Below are 25,924 nucleotides of genomic sequence, written 5' to 3'. Positions count from 1 at the left end.
AGAGTAGCTAAGTTTTTCACATTTGACCTTCCTTAAAATATTGCTGTTATTGTGTTTAATGTTCTGGTTCTACTTTGCATCAGTTCATAAGTCTCCTAGGTTTTTCAGAAATCACTTCTCTTGTCATTTCTTATAGCACACTAGTATTCTGTCATAATCAGATACCACAACTTGTTCAGCCATTCTCCCAGTCAGTGAGCATCCCCTCAATTTCCATTTCTTTGCCACCACAAAAAGTTGCTATAAATATTTTTGTACAAATAAATCCTTTTACTTTTACTTTGATCTCTTTGGAAGGAAATTGGTGGCTTAAAAAAAAAACACTGTTGTTTACCAATAACATCTCTTAAAATGCCCCTCTCTCTTGGAAGAATTACATTTAAACAAAACAAACTGACATTGATTATGTGTGATATATGCCTCATTATCATACACAAGGGATATCATCCATTGACCTAAAGGATCCTGCCTGGGCACTGTTATAAAAGAGAGGTGTCATCTCATCCTCTCTATATACTTCATCTACATACAGCTAGTAGAGAGTATTATTATAACAAAGTCCCAGATTTCACATTTGGGGGAGAGTGAAAAGAATATGGATCTGGAGTCTAGAGATCATAGATTTAGAGCTAGAAGGGACTTTGGAGACCAAGTCACCCTCCCTCCCTGGGCCTCAGCTAATCCCATCTTTGATATGAAATGGTTGGACTAGATTATCTTAAGGCCCTTCTCAACTGAAAATCTTAATAGCTTATGAAACTCCAGTATCTTGGCAACTTTAATATTCTTTGAGTTAGTGGGATTGAGACCAGCAAGTAAATTTGGCAAGCCTCTTGAAATGTCTGTAAGATGTCAAACTGCACTGGTAAATCTTCTAGCCTGTTAAGAGGAAATACAAGTAGTTAACATGCTAATACTTTGTGAAAAACTCAGGGCACTTCAGTTGCACTGTTTCTTATTGAGATGTTCCAAGAATTCTCTCCAGTTTACTTCCACTTATCTGTAGCTAGTTACAGTTTACAATTTACAGTTACAGTTTCCAATGGGCAGTGTGAGCTGAGTCCAGAATAGAGGCCCTGATTGGAGGAAGTGCTGCTGTGGCGGTGACTGCTCCTATGGGGCTGTTTGTTGATATAGTATTAAGAACCTTTTTTTCTCTCTGAGCTGAGCTGACTAAGCATTTTCTGTATAATTGAAACCTCTTTCACATGAATTGGTCATTTTGAGCTTCCTGGTCATATCTATTAAGGTTCCTTGAGAATTGAGCTGAGCTAGTGGTTAGGTTTCTTTTAAAAGTCTTTTATTAAGAAATTTTTTTCAGTAACTAAATCTTAAGACCTTTCTCATTGTATGGAGCAATACATGTTTATCCTGGAGAAAAGCCTTAGGGAAGAACATAATAGCATGCTATATGGTGAGGAAAACACTGGGTTCAGATGCTGACTGTTAACCTATTGTGTGACCTTGGGCAAGTTGTTTCACTTTGTTTTCTCATCTGTAAAAGAAGGGATTGGACTAGATCTTAACCTAGTCCATATTTATGATCCTGTGAAAGAATGTTGTAACCAAGAATAAGCTGTCTTTAGAAATGAGATGTTTGGGGGCAGTGATGTTTGTTTTTGCTAACATCCTTGCCCTTCATGAAAGCATTGTCTCAGCAGTATGTCTGACTCTAAGCCTTTCTAGTCATCTCTGGGGTAATGTGCACTGGTTGGCAGCAGTCTTTCGGATTTCTCTGTGGGCTTCAGTGTCTGTCCTATTTATCTTACTGATCCTGCAGGCTTTGGTGCTCTCTTTAACACGGAATAAGCATTGGCAGATACCTCCAAATGTCATTACCCAAAGTAGGAAGGAGGGAGCAAGTGAACATTTAGACAACAATGGAGGGAAAAGTAAATTCTGGCTTTTAGTAGTCACAGAAAGTCAGAGGGATAAGCATCATGCAATTTAGAGTTTAGAAGAAACATGGTTCAACACCCTCATTTCACAAATAACAAAACAAACTCAAAAAGTTTGTTGAAATCAAATTAATTAGTAACAGAGCTAGGACCTGAACATCCCTGAACTTCAGTTTCCTCTGTAATGTGGGGATACTTCCTGCCCCACCTATCTAGCAGGAATGTTCTGAGAGTTAAATGAGATATAATAGTAGTTCCAATCTTCAGGAACTCCACCTTCCCCAGATAAGCTAGTCCGGGGTACCTCAGAGTTATGGGGAAAGTACTTTGTAAATTTGAAAGTGAGTAGTTATCCAAAACATTGCTAGTTCCTAAATTTTCTTCCCTTTCATGCATATTTTTTATTTCATCTTCAGTCTCTGGTTCCTAATTGTTCTTGTAATGTTCTTTGCCTTTTCCAATTTTCTTCCATTTTATGTTCAATTCATATCTTTATTGAAGATTAAGTGTGTCCCCCTTTGTGCTGTTGAGGATATAAATGAAATGTGTTATGATGTATAGGCTGAGAATGCTTCTCTTTCTTACCCTTCCAATTCCTCTTCACTAATACTTTTCATATGAAGCTAACTGCCCACTGTAAAATTTTATCCGTTTGAGCATTCTTAACTTCATTTGTGTTGTGGCCGCCTATTGAAGCTTATGGTCCCCTTCTTAGGAAAATCTTTTCAAAATGTAGAAAATAAAATACATGGGATCACAAAGGAGACCAATTGTATTGAAATAAGTTATCAACATTTTTTAAAAGTTCTTGAAAGAACCCTGATAACTGTATCTCTGATCAATACAATGAATCTCACAATTCCAACGGATTCATTATGAAATAGGCTTTCCACCTCTAAATAGGAGACTGTTAGTCTCAAAATACAGATTGAAGCACTTTTGTCCTCACCTTTTGTTGGGGGGAGGTGGGGTGTGAGTGTGTGAACATGGCTAATGCCAAGATTTCTTTTGCATCAGTACACATATTTGTAATGGATTTTGTTTTTCTTCCCTTCTCATTGGGTGGGAGATGGGGTAAGGGGAATAGAGAGAATTCAAAACCGGAGAGGGGGTAAGGGATTGGCTGTCCTTCAAAAAAATAAAATAAACAAATTCACAAACATGGTTAAGAACTTCCCTAACCTAATGCATTATTTTTGAAGAATAGAATAACAATAGAATGTTAAGCTGCATGTGTCAGCATATGGCACTGTATTGTGGAAAGAACCAGTGGGCCTGGTTTCTATTACTGGCTCTTCCACTAACTCCCTCTATGACCTTCAGCAGGTCACTTGGCTCCTTACCTTTCCAGCTTTCTTATACCTTACTCTTCTATACCCACTGGATGATCTTGCTACACTGGCCTGCCTGCTTGCAGGTCTTCAAATTCAACATGACATCTCCTTCAGTGGGCTTTTTGTACTAGTCTCCCTCGTGCCTAGAATGCTCTGCCTTTATCCTCCCCCTCTTTCTTTCCCACCCCGTTTCTCTAGCTTCCTGTAGTACTTAGCTCAAATCCCACCTCCTACAAAACAACTGCCTCAGCAGCTGCTAATGGCTTCTCCCTTCAGATTACCTTCATCTACTCTTTATATATATTTTCTGTGCTCTTAGTTATTTACATGCTGACTCCCTCATTAATATGTGAGCTTTTTGAGGGCAAATATTGTTTTTTTACCTTTCTTTGTGTCCACAGTGCTTAATACTATGCCTGATACATAGTAAATATATAATAAATACTTGTTGACTGACTTAACTCTGAGATTTAATTTCCCCTGTGTAAAATGGGAAGATTAAACTCACTGATCTTTAAAGTCTCCATATAATTTGTTGGTCTATGGTTTCTGCCCTGTCTTTTGGGAAGATAGAACTTGAACATAAGAAACAACCAGAGTGTTGTAGGATAATATATTTTAAAGCTGGAAATTTATTATAATCAAATGGCAGAAATGCTAAGAATCTGGCAAGTTCCCTTGATTACACTAAAGATAAATTTCCCTGCTTCTGTTCGTTATTGCAGAAAGGTTTCGTGTGACCATTCAGGAAAGTGTGAGGTGCTCAGTGATGGTATGCTTGATGTCCCTTCTACTGAAAACAATCTAAGAAAAACAGAGAAAGTCTCATGGATTTTTCCCCCTAATAGAGTAACCAGAACTTGTTCTCAGGAAAGTGAAGCTGAATTAACTCATCAGATTAACATTTTATTTTCTTATTTGGCAACTTGAAAAATAATATGAGACATTACACTCTATTGTTTGTAACAGAGGATAAAGCCTAAATGACTTCACAAATCTGAGGTACCAAGTTGTAGAACTAAGAGATTTGATTGATGTGTATTTCCAGCACTCTCTTCTGCAAATCTACAGAAGTGGTCTTAGGTGGTTTACACTTAAGTATGCAATCAGCTTATCATTTGAGGCCCTTAACAAATCTGGCTCCAATTTCTCTTTCCAGTCTTAGTCCATACTTTCCCTCTTTATGCAGACTATAGTCCAGCCATATAAGATTGATACTACTCAGCATTCCTCAAACTCATCTTTTACTATCTTGCCTTTCTGCATTTGCACAAGCTTTCCCTCCAACCTAGAATATACTTCTTCCCAGAATCCTTATTTTCATTCAAGGCTCACATGTGTAAAGTTTCTCTGAACTTCTTTGATCTCCCTAGGTGTTATGCTAGCTTTCCCTCCTCAGATTACCTTTATTTATCTGTATATTTATACTTTCTCTTCATAGAATGTAAGTTCCTTGAGGATAGGTACTGTTTGGTTTTAGTATTTCTGGTGCCCAGCATATTAGGCATTTAGCAAATATTAGTCAAATTGATTAGAGGTAGAATTGACCAGACCTGGATATGTAAGATGTGAAGAATGAGAAGTCAAAAGAAGTTATAAACTAGAGACAAGAAGAATGATGTTGCCTTTTGCAGAAAAAGAAAAATTTTTTAAAGGGACTGGTTTGAGGAGGTGAGGAAGTTTATAATGAATTCTATTTTGGACAGATTGAGTTAGAGGTGACTGTTGGATATACATTTCAGAATGCCTAGTAGGCATTCAGTGATATGGTACTGGAGCTAAAGAGAGAGATTGGGATTTTGTGTGTACATGTGTATGTATTTCTGGAATTACTTTCATAGAGATCTAAATGAATCCATGAGAGCTCAGAGAAAAATGAAAAGAAATTGGAACAGAACTTTGGAGGACACATATGTTTTAATAGGTATGACATGACTGAAAATCTAGCAGAGGAGATTGAGGAAGTAGTCAGACTTTTAGGAGAGTCAAGAAAATAGTGTCATGAAAACCCAGAGAAGAGAAAGTGGTCAGGAGAAGGTAATCGTCAATGTCATCATATTTCAGAGATTTCAAGAAGGATAAAAATTGAAAAAAAGTCATTGATGATTATGGGTAATTCTGGTGAGTGAGCAGTTCCATTTGAGTGATTAGATCAGAAAATAGATTGAAGAGGGTTTAGAAGAAAGGCGAGGAAATGAAGATGTCTAGTAGCATTTAGCTGAGGTGATATCTATTCTCTCACGATGTGGCTACTGATAGCAAAGAACTCTGGCCCTGCCCAGGTGTAGAAGCAATTAAAATAATGGCTTTTTCTTTATTAGTACATTGGTGACAAGTCAGCTGTGTCATTTTTTTTTTTTATATTTAAACCCTTACCTTATTGGCTCCAAGGCAGGAGAGCGGTAAGGGTAGGCAATGGGGGTCAAGTGACTTGCCCAGGGTCACACAGTTGGGAAATGTCTGAGGCCAGATTTGAACCTAGGACCTCCTGTCTCTAGGCCTGGCTCTCAATCCACTGAGCTACCTAGCTGCCCCTGTGTCATTCTTTTTTAAAACCTTAATTTCCACCTTAGAATCAATACTGTGTGTTGGTTCCAGGACAGAAAAACAGTAAGAGCTAAGCAGTAGGGCTTGTGACTTGCCTAGGGTCACACAGCTAGGAAGGGTCTGAGACCATATTTGAATACAGGTGCTCCTGTCTCTGGGCCTAGCTTTCAATCCACTGAGCCACCTGCTTCCCCCATCATTTTTGTATAAAAAGGGTAGTATGTATCACATACTTTGAACAGCATTATATAGAGATGTTCTGTTAGAATGTGAGCCCTTCTAGGTGACAACCCTATTTTTGCCTTTAATGGTATCCTCATTGCTTAGCATAGTGCCTGGCATATCACAGATGAGAGATGAGACTGGCCAAGGTCACACAGCCGGTAAGTAGCAGAGATGGAGTTTGAACTGAGATTCTTTGACTCCAAACCCAGCACTCTTTCTATTCTGTTTTACTGCCTCCCTAGGATACTACTCAAGGATCCCTTGAAGGAACTAGGGATGTTTTAACTTGGAAGAGAGAGGAGTGAAAATATTTTAATTGTCTTCAAGTGTTTACACTTGTTTGTTAAACCTTTAACTTCCACTTGTTCCCCCAAGTGGAAGGGGGACTAGACTTGTTTGGCTTGGTCCTAGAGAGCCAAATTAGGGGCAGTGACTAGAAATTTTAAAGCAGTAGATTTAGGATTGATGTAAGAAAAATAAAATTAAATTAGAGCTTTTCAAAGATGGACTAATTTGCTATGGAAGGTTTCCTTTTTTCTGAAGTCTTCAAATTGAGGTTGGATGACCACTTATCACTTAATTTGTAAAAAGGATATTGCAGAGGGCCAAGCCAAGTCAACAAAGCATTTTTTTGAGCACCTACTTTGTGCCGAGCTCTGTATTAAGTGCTAGAGATACAAAGAAAGGTCAAACAGCCCCTCTCCTCAAAAGACTCACCATTGGGAAGACAATATGCAAACATTGATATGCAAACTGTATATGTGTAGACATAAATACACATAGGTTAAATTGGAGATAATCTTAGGGGGAAGGCCCATGACTAAGGAGAATTCTAAATCAGGAATGGATTGAACTGGATGTGCACTGATGTCCTTTTCAACTGTGAGATTCTTGCTTTTCCCAAATGTTCTCTAAAGCTCAGTCCAACACTTAAATTCCTATGATTCTATGAGGATCAAGTGAGATCATAGATATAAAAGGCTTTGTGACTATTAAGTTCTATATAAATGTACTGTCATCATCTTTTTCATAATCATCACACTAATGGCTACTTCCAGTTCTAAAAATAGTCTTTTAATCTTTTCTAGATCAAACCCGTCATGCTTTTCTGTTATTTGTACTGAAGATCTGGATTTATGAACTCCAGATAGGAATTTGGATTGTAGCCCCAAGCACTGATTTACTACAGTCCTGGTATGCTGGTAGACTCTCTTCATTTACATTTCCAGAATAAGCATCTCAGCCTCCTGAACTTGATGTTGATCTATTAGTGGGCTAGCTGACCACTGAGAACATTTGAACTTAAAAAATATAGTGGTGGTAGTAGTAGCAGTAGAATCTGGTCTTGAAACACAAATCTGTATGAAGAAAAAGAAGCCAAGGAATCTTAAGGGACAAGCACATAAGTCCAATGGCTAGTTTAGAATCTAGGTATTTGGAAATACTTAAGAGGGTTTGGTTTGCAGTTGGCAGGTTACAAAAGGTGGTATTGAGGAGGGAAAAGGACAGGTTATCTTCTGCTTGTGGGATTTGGGAATAATTTCTAACCCTAGAAGATGAAACTGAGGTTCCAAGGTTGTGACTAAGGTCACATGGTGACACAGCACTGACCCAAATCTATTTGGTGTGGTGCCTTGTACAGCATTTGCTCTGAAAAAAATTCAGTTACAATTTGAGAGTATTGCTTCTTCATGGATGTTGCTAATAATAGCTGGCATTTATGTAACACTTTGTGGCAGCAGTTCTCAATTTTCTTTTGCTCACAGCAGCACAGTATTATTCTTTGCCCTGAGTAATCCCAGCTGTCTCTTGCTATGGGGGAATTGAGAGCCTGTGTAATATGCCATTGTAAGTAGTTTGCTAAAAATTTGTGGTCTCCCAAAGGTAATTATAAATGTAAGTCCCATACAATCCAGGGCAACTCTTTGAGAACCACATTTTTTTAGTTACAAAGCTCCTTATCTCCGTTTTTCTTTGATTTATGGAACAACCATATAAGGCAGTCAGTGTTGTTGGGATTAGGATTTATAGGAAACTGAGACCCAAGGAAAGGAATTGATTTTCCCAAGATAGTAGCAGAACTGTGACCAATACTTAGACATGCTTTCTGACTATTAGTCCAGCCTGGCATATAGCCTTTACCCTTTCTTCTCTAGACACTTAAAGTTACATATCTTTCCACAGCAAGCAAGGAATACTTAGTAGGCAACCAATAAATTCTTGTTGATTGAGAAGAGCTGCAGTGTAGTAGGAAGATGACAAAGACCGTTTTGATCTCTGACTGACTCACCCATTTTCTAACTCTTTGAAACAGTCTCTTGTTTCTCTGGACCTCAGTTTTCTCATCTGTAAAATACAGTTGATGATACTTGCTCAATGTGCTTCACAAGACACCCTCTCAGGTCCCTGCCCCAGAGGGAGCACATTGTTGTGGAGAGCAGAACACCTCTATTTGAAAGCAAAGCTGCATAAAGGAATATGTTAGTAGTGAATAGTTTGGTTGTACAGGAGAACCCCATTCAATTCTAGAGATCCCTGTGGTTAGAGGAAATATGCATAAGACATACTTTCTTTCCTAGAAATAAGGCTCTTGCCCATTTGCTGTATTTCCATTGGCTTTTGTTTGATCAAGGGAATAGATTCTTGCTGAAATTCCACAAGGATCTTAATGATATCTATTCCATGAGAACTGGATATAGCTTCAACTTAATTGTTGTTTAGTAAGGGTGTGGAGTCTGTGAAACTGGCTGGCAAAGACTTTCTTTTCTGTCAGGTTCATCCTTTTTTTGAGTCATCAGATATCACTATCATGGAATCTAAAGCTGCATGATAAAATCTTCTCTTCCATAATAGAGAGCACAAGTCAGGCGGTGAATCTATAGAAATAATTCATTCCCCAGCAGCCATGGTTGTTGAAACAGGGTTCAACAGAGCTTTGTTTTTTACTAGTAGATTATTTGGTTCATCTCCCTTGAGGGAAAAAAAAATTGTAAAAATCATAGCCTGTGTTGGAATGAACTCAAAAACTGGTTCAGCCTCTGCTCAAGTCATGAATCCTATTTATAACTTCCCCAGAAAGTAATCATCTACTTCCCACTTTTAACAGTAACAGACCTTTAAATATAGTGCCTTAAAGTTTGCAAAAGTGTTTTACATATCTTTTTTTTTTTTTTTTTTTTTTTTGAGCCTCACAACAATTCAGTAAGGTAGATGAACTGCTGGCATTATCCTTGCAAATATTCATTCTCACCATCACCTGAAAGAGTTCTTTTGACTTCTATATAACTAGAATTGTCCCCCGCAACATTTGTATCCCTATAGTTGAGTTGAAATGTGTCTCTGAAGTCTTCCTTCCCCTTATTCTCCCTGCCCCTTTTACTTCTACCTCTATTCTCTAGAACCAAGCACAAGTTTAGATCTGGAGGAAGACCCAGTCATGCAGTTATTTACACTTATGGATAATAGTTTATAATTCTGTAGTAATATTCATTTTCATGAGCCTTCCTCACAGTAGCCCTTTGAGATAATTGTTACAAATATTATAATTTTTTTACATGAGAGTATTTGGGATGTTAGAGATAAGTCACTCGTCCACAGTAGCAGAGTTAGTCCTCAAACTCAGATCCTGATTCCAAGTACAGTGTTCTTTCCAGATGAACCAGGAGCACTATATATATATTATTTCCTTTCTAGGCTTGTGCCCTGACCCACATACTTTTTTGGTCCCTTAAAGTAATATCCTTGTTTCTGTTTTTTTGTTTTATTTTGTTTTGTTTTTTCTAAAACTCTAATCTTCTGTCTTAGTATGAATTTTAAGATAGAAGAGCTGCAATGGCTAATAATAATTGGGGTTAAGTGACTTGCCTAGGGTCACACAGCTAAGAAGTGTTTGAGATCAGATTTGAACCCATGTCCTCCTGACTGCAGACCTGGTGTCTTTTCCACTATGCTACCTAGCTGCCCCATATACTTTACTTATGTTAGAGCTTTTTATTTGCAGTGCCAAGTTAATATGTTGCTGATTGTATTGTTATACTGTATTTTTATACTTCTTCCTCAAGACTGGTTTGATTTATATGCAGTTCTGATGGTGTTCTTTCTCTTCCAAAAATACATCACTGGCTCTCTTTTGCCTGTTGAATAAGAATCCAGATGCTTTAGGCTGGTGTTCAAAACCCTTCACAACCTAGTACCACCGTGGCTATCCAACCTTATCTCACATTTTTCCCTCACTGATATGGACCACTCAGTGTTCCCTGAACATGTATTCTTTCTCATCACTATGTGTTTGCTCATTTTCTTCTTTTCCATTGAAATGTGCTCTCTCCTCACCCCTACCTCCATCTCTGCCTGCTGAATTCCAAACACAAGTTGGATTGTATCTCTTCCAGGAGCTTTCCCTAATTGCTTAGTATGAAATTATCCTATTTTCTTTGGATCCTATACAATTAATTTTAGGTCTTATCCCCCTACTAGACTATTCAAAAGGAATCCTTCAGGATGGAGCTGAGTTACATTTTATTTACAGAACATCAGCATTAAAAAGAACATCAGAAGTCACCTAGTCGAGCCTATAAAGTGTTCCTCACTAAAATATAGTCAACAAATGATCATTTAGCCTTTGTTTGAGGACCTCTAATGGATAGAGAATCTGTTCAGTACCAAAATGACTAACTCTGCTTTGAGTTAGCTTTGACATTTTTCTCTGCTACTTACCCTTATCTCTAATTCTCCCACCAATAAGCACAAGTACTACATAGCTTAATTTTATTTTGTATTAGTTGCATGTCTCATTTTTTCTTTGTTGGACTGTAGTATTTCCCAGAGGGACAAGGTCACACTTTATTTAGTTTTGTTCCTCTTCAAAACCAATAGTGTCCTACAAAAAAGTCATTTAATACATGATTGTTGAACTGAAATTTTTTTTAATTTAATTAATTTACTTGGGGTGTTTTTCTATAGTTAACATTGAATCATGTTCTTTCTCTCCCCTCCTCCCTCCTCCCTCCCATAGCCAACGAGTAATTTCACTGGGTTTTACATGTATCATTGATCAAGACCTATTTCCATATTATTAATATTTGCATTAGAGTGATCATTTAGAGTCTACATCCCTAATATCCCCATCAAACTATGTGATCAAGCAGTTGTTTTTCTTCTGTATTTCTACTCCCACAGTTCTTTCTCTGGATGTGGATAGTGTTCTTTCTCAAAAGTCCCTCAGAATTGTCCTAGATCATTGCATTGCTACTAGTAGAGAAGTCCATTACATTCAATTGTGCCACAGTGTATCAGTCTCTGTGTACAGTGTTCTCCTGGTTCTGCTCCTTTCACTCTGCATCAACTCCTGGAGGTCATTCCACTTCACATGGAATTCCTCCAGTTCATTATTCCTTTGAGCACAATAGTATTCCATCACCACAGATAACCACAATTTGATCAACCATTCCCCAATTGAAGGGCATCCCCTCATTTTCCAATTTTTTGCCACCGCAAAGAGTGCATCTATAAATATTTGTACAAATCTTTTTCCTTATCTCTTTGGGGTATAAACCCAGCAGTGGTATGGCTCAATCATAGGGTAGGTAGTCTTTTAATGCCCTTTGAGCATATGAATTAAATTGATTTTTATTTTCTTCTTGTTTCCTGGTGTTCTTAGGCACTCTTTGTGCTTTTCATCCTGGCCTACATCCACATTGCCTTCTCCCGAACACCTATTAATTGCTTGGAGCATGTGAGAGACAAGTGGCCCAGAGATGGTATCCTTCGAGTAGAAATTCAACATAACTCCAGCCGAGCTCCGATCTTTCTCCAGTTTTGTGATGCAGAGAGCTTCCCAGGCATGGTAATAGAGACTGAAGAGGAAGAAGAAGAGGAAGAAGACGATGAAATGACAGTAGAGATGTTTGAGAACAGCTCAGTCAAGGTAAGCTATACCAGGGTGGTATGCTAGACGACTATAAATGGCTACTATGGGTTTGTTTGTTTTTTTTTTTTTCCCAGAAAAAAATATATTAGACCTTTTTTTAAGAACTAGAATTGATTTTGGATATAATCTAGTTCAAACCTTTCATTTTAAATGTGGAGAGGCTGGTTTAAAGAAAAGGGATTTACCCATAGTTACTTAATCAACATTTATTAAGTACAAGCAAACATTTATTAAGCAATTGTGTAATCAGGCACTATGCTAAACACTGAGAATACAAAGAAAAGCAAAAGATGGGCCATGCTTCCAAGGAGTTTATAGTCTCAATGGGAAAGAACAACATGCAAATGACTATGGACAGAGAAGATGTGGACAGGAGATGATCAGAGGAAAGGCACTTTATTAAGAGGAGGATCAAGAAAGGCTTATTGCAGGAAGTTATTTTAACTGGGGCTTGAAGGAAGCCAGGAGGTACAGATAAGCATGGAGAGCATTCTAGGGATGAAGGTGTTATAGGTGATAAGTAGCTATTATGGGTAAATATTATTGGTGGAGGTCAATCTATAAGAACCCTACTTCTAACTGCCTTTCTTGGCAGGATCTTCTTGCCCACAAAGGAGACCTATTCTGGCCTACACTCTCTAATTTATATTAACTTCACTATCTAGCTTAACTAACTAATTGATGAACATCAAATTGATAATGAACTCCTTAGAGTAATATCTAAAATCAAACTGTGAGAAGTAATTGTCAGATTCTCTTCACAGAGAATACTGATGCAGTTCTCCTTTCTGCTCCTCTGACAACTTCTTCTCCCTCAAGAAACTGAGGAGAAAAGCTCTCAGTGAATCAAGAGCACTTGGCAGCAAGCAACTTGGAAAATTATAGCCCTGGACTCTATTGCTGTGTCAATTTCAAGTACACACATGGACTCTTAGCGTTTAAAGCTAGACTAGACCTAGTCCAATTCCCTCATTTTCAGGTGGGAAACCTGAATATAAAAGAAGGAAAATGACAACTAAAGTTATACAGTAAAATAATATCTGAGTCAATCAACAAACATTCTCTGCTATTCATCTGTAGTTTGGGCCTTGTTATCTTGTATAGGCTGGAAATGCAGCAGCCACTCCGAAGTTAAATTTTACTACCAATTCATGCAGAAGCTTTAACCTGCAACTTGGTTTTGCCAACTTGGGCTAGCTCCACCTCAGGCAGCCTGGTGGCCCTTCACTCCTAGTAGTGTGGGATTTATTGCAGAAACCAGATTGACTTTAGTCCTACTGAGGCTAAGAGTCAGCCAAGGCTTCATGTAGAAGGTAGCTTTTGAGTTTTGTCTTTAAAAAGGAGAGGAGGACTCCGAGGTGATAGTAATGAGGAAGTACATGCCAGGAATGGGGGACCCACAGTGCAAAGGTACAACATTGACTTTGAACTCTGCTCTAGTTCTTTCCATGGCACCAGGTATGTATCCAGTTGAATGTTAACTCTTGAGAAAAATCACTTTTTAAAGCCAAATACTTTTCAGAAGAGAATTTCATGATGCGTAGTCTTCCTGAATGGTAGCACATCAGTTTAACAATTAGGGAGTACCTGTATTATCACCCTCATTTTATAGAAGAGGAAACTGAATTGAGACTTGCTCTTTGTCATGCAAAATAAATGACTAGGCCAGGATTCAGGCTTAGGTTTTCTGGGTTCCAAGTTTAAGTGATTGTCTGGCCATCTGGATGGGGGTGGAAATCACTGTTTTCAAATATCTGAACATTATGTGGAAGCAAAATTTGACTTTCCTCTGCTGGCCTCCATGTGGAGAACTAAAGTCAGTGAGTAGAGGCTGTAGAAAAGCTGTATTAGGAATCATTATAAGCTGTAGTCCTTCTGAGTGATCCTCAGTTTACCAGGGGATTGCATAAATCCCTTGCTGATCTCTTCTGGTAAAGTACTTGCTCCTTGGTTGAGAGGATTCTGGTCAAAAAGTTATGTAATCTCTGCTTTACCCTAAGTGTAACCAGGCTTAGGTCAGGCCAGAGAAGAATGAGCTTATCATTTTAGGTCATGTCTCTGACTTGGAACTTCACAAAATGGGGGAAAACATAAAAGAATTCAGGCAAAAACTTTTTTAACTTCCTCTAGATTTTTTTGTTTTCTTTTAAACCAGTAACCCTGCTCCCTGAAAAAATGAAAACATTTTCCTCTGAAACTTTCTTCTTACCCCTTTTCCAGGGCATAATTTATAGGTAGTTTGATACAGAAAAAGAGCTCTGGACATAGTATGTTTGAGTTTTGGGTCTGCTACTTTCCAGTTGTATAACTATACAAATTACTTTTCTAGATTTTAGCCTTCTTATCTGTAAAATGCAGATGCTAATAATATTTATGTTTCCTGCTTATTCAAAAATTTGGTATGAGGATAAAATATTATATACAGAAAACACTTTGTAACCATAAGAAGCTTTGGATCAGCTGTTTTTGTTCATGATTCCTTAGCTGAAGCCATAAAGTCTTACAGACTTACAGATCACTTAGTCAACTACCTCATTTTAAAGAAAAGAAAGCTGATCTAGAATTCTGTGTGATCGAGGTCAACTGTTGAGTTTGTCTTCATTTTTAGTCTTAACCCATCCCATTTACTTGGCCCAATATTGTTGTCATAAAGAATTCTGGATTATAATAACTAGCATGTATTTAGAACTTTAATGATTGTAAAGCACTTTATAAATATGATCTCATTTGATCTTTATAGCACCCTGAGAAGTAGGTGCTGTTGTTATTCTCATTTTACCAATAAGGAAACTGAGGTAGATGTGGTTAAATGATTCTCTTGGATTACACAGCTAGATTTTAACTTGTCTTCCCTACTTACTCTAGTCCTCAGTCTAGTCGAGATTTTAGCTATATAACTAACTATCCAGATAAATCCTTTCATTTTATTGAGCTTCATTTCCTCATCTATAAAATGAAAGGAATAGGGCCCCTTGATGACTCAGTGACTATAGAGCCAGGCCTGAAGATGAGAAGTCATGGGTTCAAATCTGGATTCGAACTCTTTCTAGTTGTATGATCCTGGGGCAAATCATGTAACTTCAGTTGCCCAGTCCTTTCTGCTCTTTTGCCTTGGAACTGATACTTAGTATTAGTTATAAAACAAAAGGAAAGGGTTTTAAATAAATCTTTTTTTCTTAATTAAAAATAATAAAATGAAAGGGGTGGCCCAGATGATTTAGAACAACCATAAGAAACTGTAGGAAACTGAGTCTGAGAGAAAGGGAGGGACTTGTTAATATAGAGTCAAACAGCAAATTTGGTAGTGAAATTCAGTTCTGTCTCTAAAATTTTTCTGAGTTGCTGGAGGCTTAAAACTAGCCTTCTCAAGAAAAAGTAGAAAACCTGTTGTGTTTAAATTCCCATATTTTGGGGGATCAACTTGGTTATACAATATTTAAATCTGTTAAACTTTTGGAGTTTAGTATTGCCTGGTCAGTGTTGTGCCTGGAACCATAGTGCTTTGTAGATTATATAGCCCACTCCCCATATGGTTGGGTTGGTGCTTAGATTTAATTAGTATCTTTCTCTAAGATATTGTATCTGTGTATGAGAAAGAAATAGAAATCAACACCATGCTTGCACATATTCCTATTCATAATGACAAAACAATTTTAGCTGTTCAATTTTTTTAGCTTGGGGTTAGGTCCTTGACAATAACTTATTGGTACATAAAGTGTTCATTTTTGCTGCCGGCTCAACATCCTGGCAGATGGCTCAGTCCAGTAAAGAATTTAGTTAGTTGTTCAGTATCTTTGAATCCTCAGGGAGTAGTCATCCCTGAGAAGAATAGGACTTCTCTTGGTCCTGAGACAGAACTAAGTTTTTTGGCCACTTTATGCAAATGGTATACCTGCATTTTTTGGAATAGTGATTTAGATTACAGTTAAAAAAACCCTCTAGAATTGGCCTAGGTTGGAGTCTTGTTATTATCACTTTGTGAGCATAGGCCATTTCTCTTCTCAGAGCTTGACTGTCCTCAACTGTAAGGTAGACTCTATTCTTCCCAGGATTGTGTCACCAAGAGCATTTTGTAAACTAAAAATGCTATAGATATTAACTGTGGGCATTTTAAGTTTTTTCTAACTCTTGATTCTATTTTTCTTAAATAGTTTGAGCTGGACATTGAACCAAAGGTGTTCCTGAAGCCTTCCCGGGTGAGCAATCCTGAAACACTGAGTGAGATGGCCAAGAACCAAAGCCAGGAGCTTTCCTTCACTGAGGCGACGACTAAAGGTATGCAGCCTCTGATCGAGACTGTGTCGGAATTTGAGATGCTAGCCAGAGCAGGTAAAGACAACTTCTTTTGGTACCTTGTTCTTTCCCTCTCCACCAACTTTCCCCTCTTCCTTCTCACTTAAACTTTTCATCAGTTTATCTTTCATTCATTCCCCTGACATTTTCTGAGTCAAGTCAGCATATGGGTGATAAGCCTCAAGTAAATGAAGTAGGATTGACCAGTCATGCTAGCTTCCTGGGCATCTGTTTGGGGAGAGGAGAAGTTATGGGGCTTGTTGAGTGTAATTTAATGTAATTTCTTTCATCAGAGTTGTCCTTTAGCTTTGGTTTAAGCTAAAGAACAGAGAGATTTAGGGCCTGAGTCTATAGAGCAGGGGTCAGCAATGTATGGCTCTTGAGCCATATCTGGCTCTTTCTACAGAAGCCATAAAGTCCATTTTTTTTTCAGGCACTGTTACAGGAGCACGCACTGTGAGTACTGTACGGCTCTCACGAAATTACATTTTAAAAAATGTGGTGTTTATGGCTCTCAGGGCCAAAAAGGTTGCCGACCCCTGCTATAGAGATTAGCATGGTGTAGTGGAAGGATACCACTGGAAGGGACCTTGGAATCATTCTAATCACAGAATTGATAAAAATTTTAGAATTGGAAGGAAACACTCAGATCAGTCATCCCCATAGATTTTCCTTTAATACAAGGGGATCTTAACTCAAGATCTGTGGACTTTTTTCATATACTTGTATCTCAACAGAATTGGTTTCCTTTGTAATCCTATGTATTTTATGCACTGCATCATTCTGAGAAGGGGTCCTTGGGCCTCACAAGACTGCCAGGAAGGAACCATGGCATGATAAAAGTGAAGAGCCCCTGCTTTAGTGGAGATACCGCCTCTTAAGATAGCCCTTTCCATCTCTGTAAGGCTCTAGTTGTTAGGAGGCCTTTGCCACCTTGCTTGTTCTTGGAATTCACTACTCTTGGTGCAGTTTGAGATTACATTAGGTTTTTCAGCTGCCAGGAGTTACTTTAAGCTCATTGGGTCTGGTGCCCACTAATCTTCCTCCTTCTCAGACCTTTTTGAGAAAAGTTTTCTTACTATGCTTTCCTCATTTTGGATTTGTTTTTTTAATATAAAGTGCAAGACTTTCTATTTATCCTTGTAAGCATAAATATCCCTAAATTGTCTTTGCTTCAATCTATACATTTTTGAATCCTGATTCTCATATCTAGTGTTTTAGCTATATTTGCCATTACTTCCTTATTTTATCTTCTAAATGTGGTTGTTGTTTTTTATCAGACATTTCTAGAAAAGGAAACTTTCTCACCTCTTTCTTCTCTTGTAACAGACAAAAGCAATTGGACAAACTCTACCAGCTGCATTTGACAATATAAATAATATTCTGTCCTTGTAGTTCTCCATCCCTCCCCTAAATGTGTGTTAGGTAATCTGAATTCAGCTTCCTTTTAGTAATTTTTTCATTTACATTTGGTAGTCCCTGTATATATTCTTTTGTTTCTGCTTATCACTCTGTACCCGTATTGGCGAACATTTTTTGCATGCCGTGCCCCTCTGTCTAGCAGCCAAATTCAAGCACTTCCTCCCTCCACTTGCTGGGGTAATTGTGGGGTGGGGGGAGAAGGCATGAGGCTCATAGGTGGCTTGAAGGTACAGTTTGGGTATGCAATTTCTAAAAAGTTCACTAATGGTGCTCTATACCAAATTATTTAACTCTTTCCTTTTCCTCAGTATTCTACATATTTATTATTTCTTACTATACAACAATATTCCATCATATTTATATACCATAGTTTTTTCAGCCATTCTCTGATTGGTGGGCACCCATTTTGTTTTTGTTTCCTACTATAGAGTTCTGCTATGACTGTTTTAGTATATATTGGACCATTGTTTTTCTGTCTTAACTTCTCAGGGGTATATGTCCAACGCTGGGTAGCTGGATTAAAGAGCTCAAGAGATTAGTCGTGTTTCATGCATAATTCTAAACTGTTGAAAGGTATCCAACAGTTCCAGGGGACTGGGAGGTGACAGTTTAGGTGAGAAAGAATGAATATGATACTGGGGGCTGCTGTTAGCTCATGGCTGCTCCAACTTGCCATGGAGCTTTAAGTTTAATGTATACAGAATTCAAAACCCATTTCACACAAAAGTACAAAGAAGTTTTGCAGCCACGCAGATATGCCGAGGTTACAGAATTTAGTTATGATTGACATATAATATTCAAGGATGAGAACGAGTCTCCTTTTTATCTACAAGCTATTTTAGTGAAAAGTTCTATACTTCTAGAGATAACTTTATGAATAAGTTATTCTGTGTTGGAAAGCACCTCTCATAATGTTGAACTGTCTAGCTTGCCTGATTTTGACCTTGACTGTCTAGGAGCGAACTCATACCCTGGCAGCTTAATTTCTGCTTTTTTGTCTTGGAGAGAAACTGTTAACTTTTTAACTGCTGGTTTACTAAGAACTTAAAGCTTTCCTAGAAAATTAGATTATAATGCTTTCTAATAAGAAAAGGTATGGATCATAAAAGGAATCAAAGAGAGGAGTTTCATATTTTTATCTTAGATAACCCATCCTGTCTGCTTCCTGACTTGCAGGGCAGAAAAGTCAAAACGCACAGCCTTGCCAGTCTGCGTTGATCTTTTGATGGGGTCCAGATAAAAATATCTATTAGAGACTCTGTTTCTCTCAATTGCTTCCAACACTAAATTGCTGTCCAGAATGGTTAGACCAATTTAAACCTCTGCCAACAGTGTATGGATATGCCTACCTTACCATAGTTCCTCCAAAACTGGCTGTTCCCCTTTTTGTTGGGAAGAGAGGCACATCTTTGTTATTTTGCAGGATATCTGCATTGTCTTTCACTTTCTATTAGTGATTTTAAAGTGATCATTTATAGTGTGCAATTCTTCTCTTGGAAGTTGTCCTTTGACCATTTACTATTAAGGATAACTCTTGGTGTCAAATATTTGTTGATGTTAAATATTATTAAATATGCAAATATTTAGTATTCCCTATATATCTTGGATAGCAAACTTTTATCAGTGATATTTGATGCAAATATTTATTTCTCTTCTATTCATTGGTTTCATCAATACAAAAGCTTTTTAATTTTGTGTAATTTAAATGATCTATTTTGTCTTTTTATCTCTTTTATATTACATTAATAATTCTTCTATTAGAGTACAGATTAAGACTTTTTTTCGGACATAGCCAATGTGAGGATTTGTTTTCCTCAATTATACTTTTTTATTTTTATTGGTTTTCTCACTTGAAGGAGGGGAGACTTGAGAAAGGGAGAGGATGCAGATCCCAAAATAAAATCTAGTTAGAGAAGAGAGGGAGCAATTTTCTTGATAGCCATAATTGTTAATGGTACTTGTGACCTATTATAATCAGGTTGTCCGTCTTTTTTAAGCAAATTTTGATGTATACTGTAAGCTATTGATTTAATCTAATTACTTCTTTTCATTTTCCCAGTAGTCTTTCTCAAAAAGAGAATCTTTCCCCTGGTAATTTATATTCTTGGGTTTATTAGACAGTAAGTGAATTACTGTTCTCAATTGCAACTCTTAGTCTGTTCAATAGATCTATTTTTTAAAAATCAGAGCCAAATAGTTCTGATTACTGTTTTATAATACTAATTTGAAATTTAGTAAATGCTATGCTAATTTGTACGTTTTTTTCCTCCATGGTTTCCCTTGAAATTCTATACTTTTTGTTCTTCCAAATGAAATTCAGCATTATTGTTTTTTAAAGTATCTCTTTTACCACTGCAATCAAAATTAAAAAGGAAGCAACAAATTTTGAGGGAAATTTTACAGCAAGTGTCTCCGACAAAGACCTCATTTCTCAGATATATAGAAAACTGAATCAAATTTATAAGAATACAAAGCATTCCCCAATTGAAAAATAATCAAAGGATATGAACAGGCAATTCTCAGATAAAGAAATTCAGACTATCTAGAGTCATAAGAAAAAATGCTCCAAATCACTATTGATTAGAGAAATGCAAATTAAAATAACTCTGAGCTACCACCTCACACCTATCAGATTGGCTAACATAACCAAAAAGAAAAGTGATAAATGTTAGTGGGGATATGGGAAAATTAAGACACTAATACACTGTTGGTGGAACTGTGGACTGATGCAACCGTTCTGGAGAGCCATATAGAACCATGCCCAAAGGGCCATAATACTTATTCTATATACCCTTTGACCAAGTAATACCACTCCTGGGTTTGTAACCCAAAGAGATCAGAGATAAGGGGAAAGGACCTTCCTGTGCAAAAAATATTTTTATCAGTTCTTTTTGCAGTGGCAAAGAATTAGAAATTTGAGGGTTTGTCACTTGCAGAAGGATGAACAAGTTGTAGTATATGATTGTAATGGTATTGTGCCATAAGAAATGACAAACCGGGTGAGTTCAGAAAAACCTGGAAAGACTTATATGAGTTGATGCAAAGTGAAGTGAACAGAACCAGGAGAACAATATTTAGTAACAGAAATAGTATATGATGATCCGATGTGAAGGGCTAAACTATTATTAGCAAAGTAACTTCCTAAGATATCCACAAGGGACCCATGACAAAATGCTATCCACAACCAAAGAAGGAACTGTTGGAGTCCAATTGCAGAGCAAAACATGCCATCTTCTACTATTTCTTTCATGACTTTTTTTTTTAACATATATGTGTCATCACTAGGTTAGCCCTGCAGTATGAGCAATATGGAAATATGTATTGCACAAAAGCATTTTAACTTGTATTGGACTACTTACTGTCTTAGGGAGAGAAAATCTGAACCTAATATGTCAGAAGACAATTGTTAAAAATTGTTTCTACGTGTAATTTGAAAAAAAAAAAGAGATTACACACACACTACATATATACATATATATATATATATCCCTTCTGTACACCATACAGTCACCATATTATTATAGCAGTAGCTCTAACCCATATCCTGTAAGTTAATTTATGTAGTGACACCAATTTTTATTATATTGGTATAGTCCAACCATGGTAATACTGAATGGCTCCTCACTTATTTGTCTTTTATTTCTTTAAAGAATGTCTTGTAGTTTTATTTATCAGAATCTTGCTTATACCTTGATAGATCAATTTAAATATTTTCTGCATTTTTAGATATTTTAAATGAGGTTTCCCTTATTATTCCTCAGCTTTGTTGGTGTTATATAGAAATGATGGTGATTTTATATCCATTTGCTCCATAAGCCATCTTGGTTTTTTTGCTGATTCTGTGGGGGTGTTTAAGGACATCATCATGTCATCTTCATTCAGGGACAATTTTGTATTCTCTTTGCCATTGTTTTGCTTTTCAGTTTTGTTTGGTCATCTTACTGTTATGGCTATTATTTCTAGAACTATCACAGAACTTGATTTTAAACCTCTGTATACCTCAAGCAAGCCTTGGCCTTGGTTTTCTCCTGAAGTATTGGATTAAGAAGATCTCTGAGATCTTTTCTAGCTCTAAGGTCATGATCCCAAATAAGAGTGGGAAGAGGGGGCATCCTTGCTTTTATATCTATCTGTACCAGGAAAGCTTCATTACAAATATTAGCTTTGATTTCAAACATAGTCTTTTGATCATATTATATTTTATTATGTTAAAGAAGGGGCCTTCTGAGCTTATACTCTTTATATTCCTCATTTTATAGAATAGGAAACTAAGATCTTTGACTTCCCAGAGAAAATAGCATCTGAACCAAACATTGAAAGGGGACAAGGATTTTGACAGGCAAAGGTAAGGAAGGTGATGCAGGGAGATGATGGAATGCCAGATTTGTGGTGGTTGTTTAGTCATTTCAGGTGTTTCCATTTGGGGTGTTTTGGGTTTTTTGGCAAAGATGCAGGAATGGTTTTCCATTTCCTTCTCCAGCTCATTTCACAGATGAGGAAACTGAGGCTAACAGTGAAATGACTGCCCGCCTATAGTCACACAGCTAGGAAGTGTCAGATTTTAATTCATGAAGAGAAATCTTCCTGCCTCTAAGTCTAGCAATCTATCCACTTCACCACTTAGTTTCCTAGCTGAGTTTCATGAACAGCTAATGGCCCAGTTTGGCCAGAACCTAGAGTTTATGAAAGGGAGAGAATATAAAATGAGGCTGAAGAAATGGGTCACAAAGAAGTATTGGACCAGAGGACTCCTGAGGAAACATGTTCTTTGTTCCAGAGAAAAAGGATAGACTCAGAGAACAAACCAGAGCCTGTTTTCTTTCCTTTCTTTTTTTTTCCTTTTGGCGGGGTGGGATATGGCTAATATGGGAATTTGTTTTACTTGATTTTACATATTTGTTGTGAGTTTGGGCTTTGTTCTCCTTGCTTTCTCAATAGGTCGTGGGAGAGAGAGAATTCAAAACTGAAAATAAAATAAAATGAAATTTAAAAAAAAAAGATTGGAGAGGATAGAGACTAGAGGCAAGGTGCCCAATTAGACTTTATATAGTAGACTAGGTAAAAGGCCATCAGGGCCTGAATTAGTGGAGTGGCTGTGGAGTGGAGAGAAGGGAACAGTCTTGAAAGATAATGTTGAGGTAGAATTGACAAGACTTGGGTACATTTCATAACAACACTAACAGAAGAGATAGCTAGATTCATTGTCAGAGTACCTACATTCCAATCATGGTTGCTGTTATATGAGTGACTTCTGAGCAATTGTTTAAAGTTTCTGTGCCTCAATTTCCTTATCTATAAAATATAGGACTTGGACTAGACCTATAAAGTCCCTTCAAAACCAAAGTTAAATTCTTATGAATTCTTAACCACAGCATTTGAATGGGAAGAGAGTAGTAGCATTTCCTCCAAGATTTCAAAGAGCAACTTGTCAGAATTCACAAGATGTTTCTTTCCGACTTCTGAAGCCCACTTCAGGGGTTATCCAGACAAAATGAGGGACCAGAAGGTAATTAATTACTATGCCCGGTGCTAGAATTAATCAGAATAGTGATCACTCAAACCCCTTGTAACTTGGAGGGTCATAAATTCTGTTCCTTACAGAACAGTACAACAAACATTTAAGTGCTTTTTGTGTTGAGAGTCTAGTATTAGCCTGGATATAAGCTTAGAATCATGGAGCTTGCCTGCTAGCAGTAGGATACACTTGTAATTCTAATACTTAGTGTTACTTCAGTGCACCCAGAATCCACTATAGAGAACCAGTGCTATATTTCCAGGGGTACTGAGTGGCATTTAGTGGCGTCGGATTGAAATAGTATAGAGAAAGAGCATTGAGAACAGTCAGACTATCGGTTAGTTGATAACTGCTCCCACTTGCCATGGAGTCTTGAGTTTAATATATTCTGATTTCACACAAAGAGCACAGAGAAAGAATTACAGCTGTGAAGGGGTTACAAATTATACAAAAACCCATTAGAGTCTTAAAAGGAGAGGGGGGGGGGTCCAGGGTCAAAGGCCAAATTCCAACCACCAATTAGCAGGAGGTTAATTCTGGGAGCAATAATATATTCATAGATACCCTAAATAAATTGAGTCCTGTACTCTTGATTTGCAGGATTGCATCTGGTCAGATAAAGTCTTGTCTATCTTTGTCTGGTTCTGACCTTGACTAAGTAATATTTTTTAGAGTTCAGGCTTCTTAATTATCAAGGAGAGAAATTTGTTAACTCTATAACTGCTGGTTTTCTAGGAACTTAAAGCTTTTCAAAAAGGCTATAATATTTTTCCAATAAGAAAAGGTATGGATCATAAAAGGGCTCAAAAGAAGAGTCTCAAATTTTTATCTATTTGAGACTCTGTTTCTCTTATTGGCCTCCCACAAATCCACCACTAGAAGGCTGAGGGAGAAAGTTCCTGACCACAAAGGATTGGCTCATTCATCACCTTTTCTGGGCATTCATATGCATAATGATGCTTTATGCTGTGTTTCATGCACAGGTTATTGTTGCTAATATGCATCCTGGTGCAGTGGACAGAGCAGGTGGACTTTGCTGTCTGAAGCTCTTGAGTGTTAATTTACCCAAGTGTCCTTGGGCAAGGCACTTAACCCCAAAAGGGCCTTGGTTTCTTCATCTATAAAAGGAGAGGGTTGGCATAGTTGGCCTCTGAAATTCCTTCTGTCTCTATGATTTCTTTTTATTGCCCTTTGCATCACCTCCAGTTAGAATTTTTCTGAGATTGTGGTATCTTATAGTTCATACTCATGTAGCATTTCTAAGCTACTATTGGTGACAAAAAGATAGTTTTTGAAGCTTAAAGTCACTTGACATCATTGAAAGAATTTCAGTTTCCCAAATGTAATCAAGCCTTGAATTCAAATTTAGGCCCAGATTTTATAGGTTTATATAACTTAGATCTGGAAGAGACATAAAGACCATTGTCCAGCTCCCTCCTTTTACAGAGCTGGAAACAAGTTGTCCAGAGTACCTTGGCCATGGTCTCACACAGGGAGAAAAAAGAAGTAAATGGCTGAGGTTGAAATTCAGAGCTTTTGGCTTAAAATTCAAAGCTCTCTTTCACATCACTCTGCTGCTTCTTTTCATTATCCTTTCCTCATTAGGCCTAACACTCCTTAGAATGTAGCATTAAGAATCTCATTCCTAGATGGCAGTGGCTATTTTACATAGTCAGTGTTTTATACATAGGACCTTAATGTGTGAGTGAATAAATGAATGTCAGACGCTTTGGGTATACTTGGTATATGAGATCCCTGTGTTGAAAGGACCATATGACGACCAGGAGAGTTGTAATTATACTGCTAAGATACAGCACAGAAGAGGATTGTGAGGAGGAAATAGCCCAGTGCCACTAAAAAAAGTGATTCGAGCACATGACTGATCTTGACTTTTACCAGTGTCAAGGACAGGCCTCAGATGTAGTCAGTAGTTGTCTTGGTCCAGGCTTAGGGCAGGTAGATTTTTATATTTTTTTAATTTAATTTTATTTTTTTAACCCTTAACCTCTGTGTATTGGCTGCTTGGTTGGAAGAGTGGTAAGGGTGGGCAATGGGGGTCAAGTGACTTGCCCAGGGTCACACAGCTGGGAAGTGTCTGAGGCCGGATTTGAACCTAGGACCTCCTGTCTCTAGGCCTGACTCTCAATCCACTGAGCTACCCAGCTGCCCCCTTGTATGTTGTTTTTAAAGAATTTTGTGATTTGGTCTGAACTGTGGAAAAGGAAAGAGGATTCTGATTTCTACAAACCATTACCACCACTTCAACATTGGACATTTCTCTTTCTTTTTATACTAACCTTGATGCACATCTCTTTTATGCACTTATCTATATTATAATTATTTTTATGTTGTATATCCTCTTTGAGAGCAGATGCTGCCCTTGTTAGGGAAGGTTGGACTGGTAGACAGGAGACTTTGGTTTGAATTCTTGGCCTCAGTGCTTGGGGGTCATGTGACCTTGGACAAATACCCCACCTGGTCTGAACTTCAGTTTATTTATCTGTAAGATCAGATTGAAATCCTTGCATTGCCTAAGTCTGACTTTATGTTGAAAGGGATTGATCTGAATCAGTTTAGGGAGATCCATTTATTTGAACACCTTGCAGCCTTTTCATGCTTTTCTAGCTATTCATTTGATTTTTTGTTGTAAATGGAGAAATGTATTTAAGCTCTGCTTCTTTGAAAATGAATCAAGACTGTTTTTGGATAGGATTATGGGCATAGGCCCTAGGAGCATGGACTTGACAGAAGTGGAAGAGTC

General features: G+C 37.5%; 1 protein-coding gene across 1 annotated transcript in view; it reads left to right on the top strand.

Annotated features, from left to right (window-relative positions):
* Positions 1-6,135: 6,135 nt before the first annotated feature.
* The window catches only part of TMEM259 (transmembrane protein 259), a 41,884-nt gene continuing 22,095 nt past the window's right edge, over positions 6,136-25,924 (top strand). The window contains exons 1-3 of the mRNA XM_044685336.1: positions 6,136-6,162; positions 11,664-11,930; positions 16,085-16,262. Of these exons, the coding sequence (XP_044541271.1) occupies positions 6,136-6,162; positions 11,664-11,930; positions 16,085-16,262 (472 nt within the window). The remainder of the gene's footprint in view (positions 6,163-11,663; positions 11,931-16,084; positions 16,263-25,924) is intronic.

The sequence above is a fragment of the Gracilinanus agilis genome, chromosome 1 (assembly GCF_016433145.1).
Source record: "Gracilinanus agilis isolate LMUSP501 chromosome 1, AgileGrace, whole genome shotgun sequence".
In the NCBI taxonomy this organism is placed as follows: domain Eukaryota; kingdom Metazoa; phylum Chordata; class Mammalia; order Didelphimorphia; family Didelphidae; genus Gracilinanus; species Gracilinanus agilis.
Note: the sequence above shows the minus strand (reverse complement) of the source record. Positions and strands in the feature narration are given on the sequence as shown.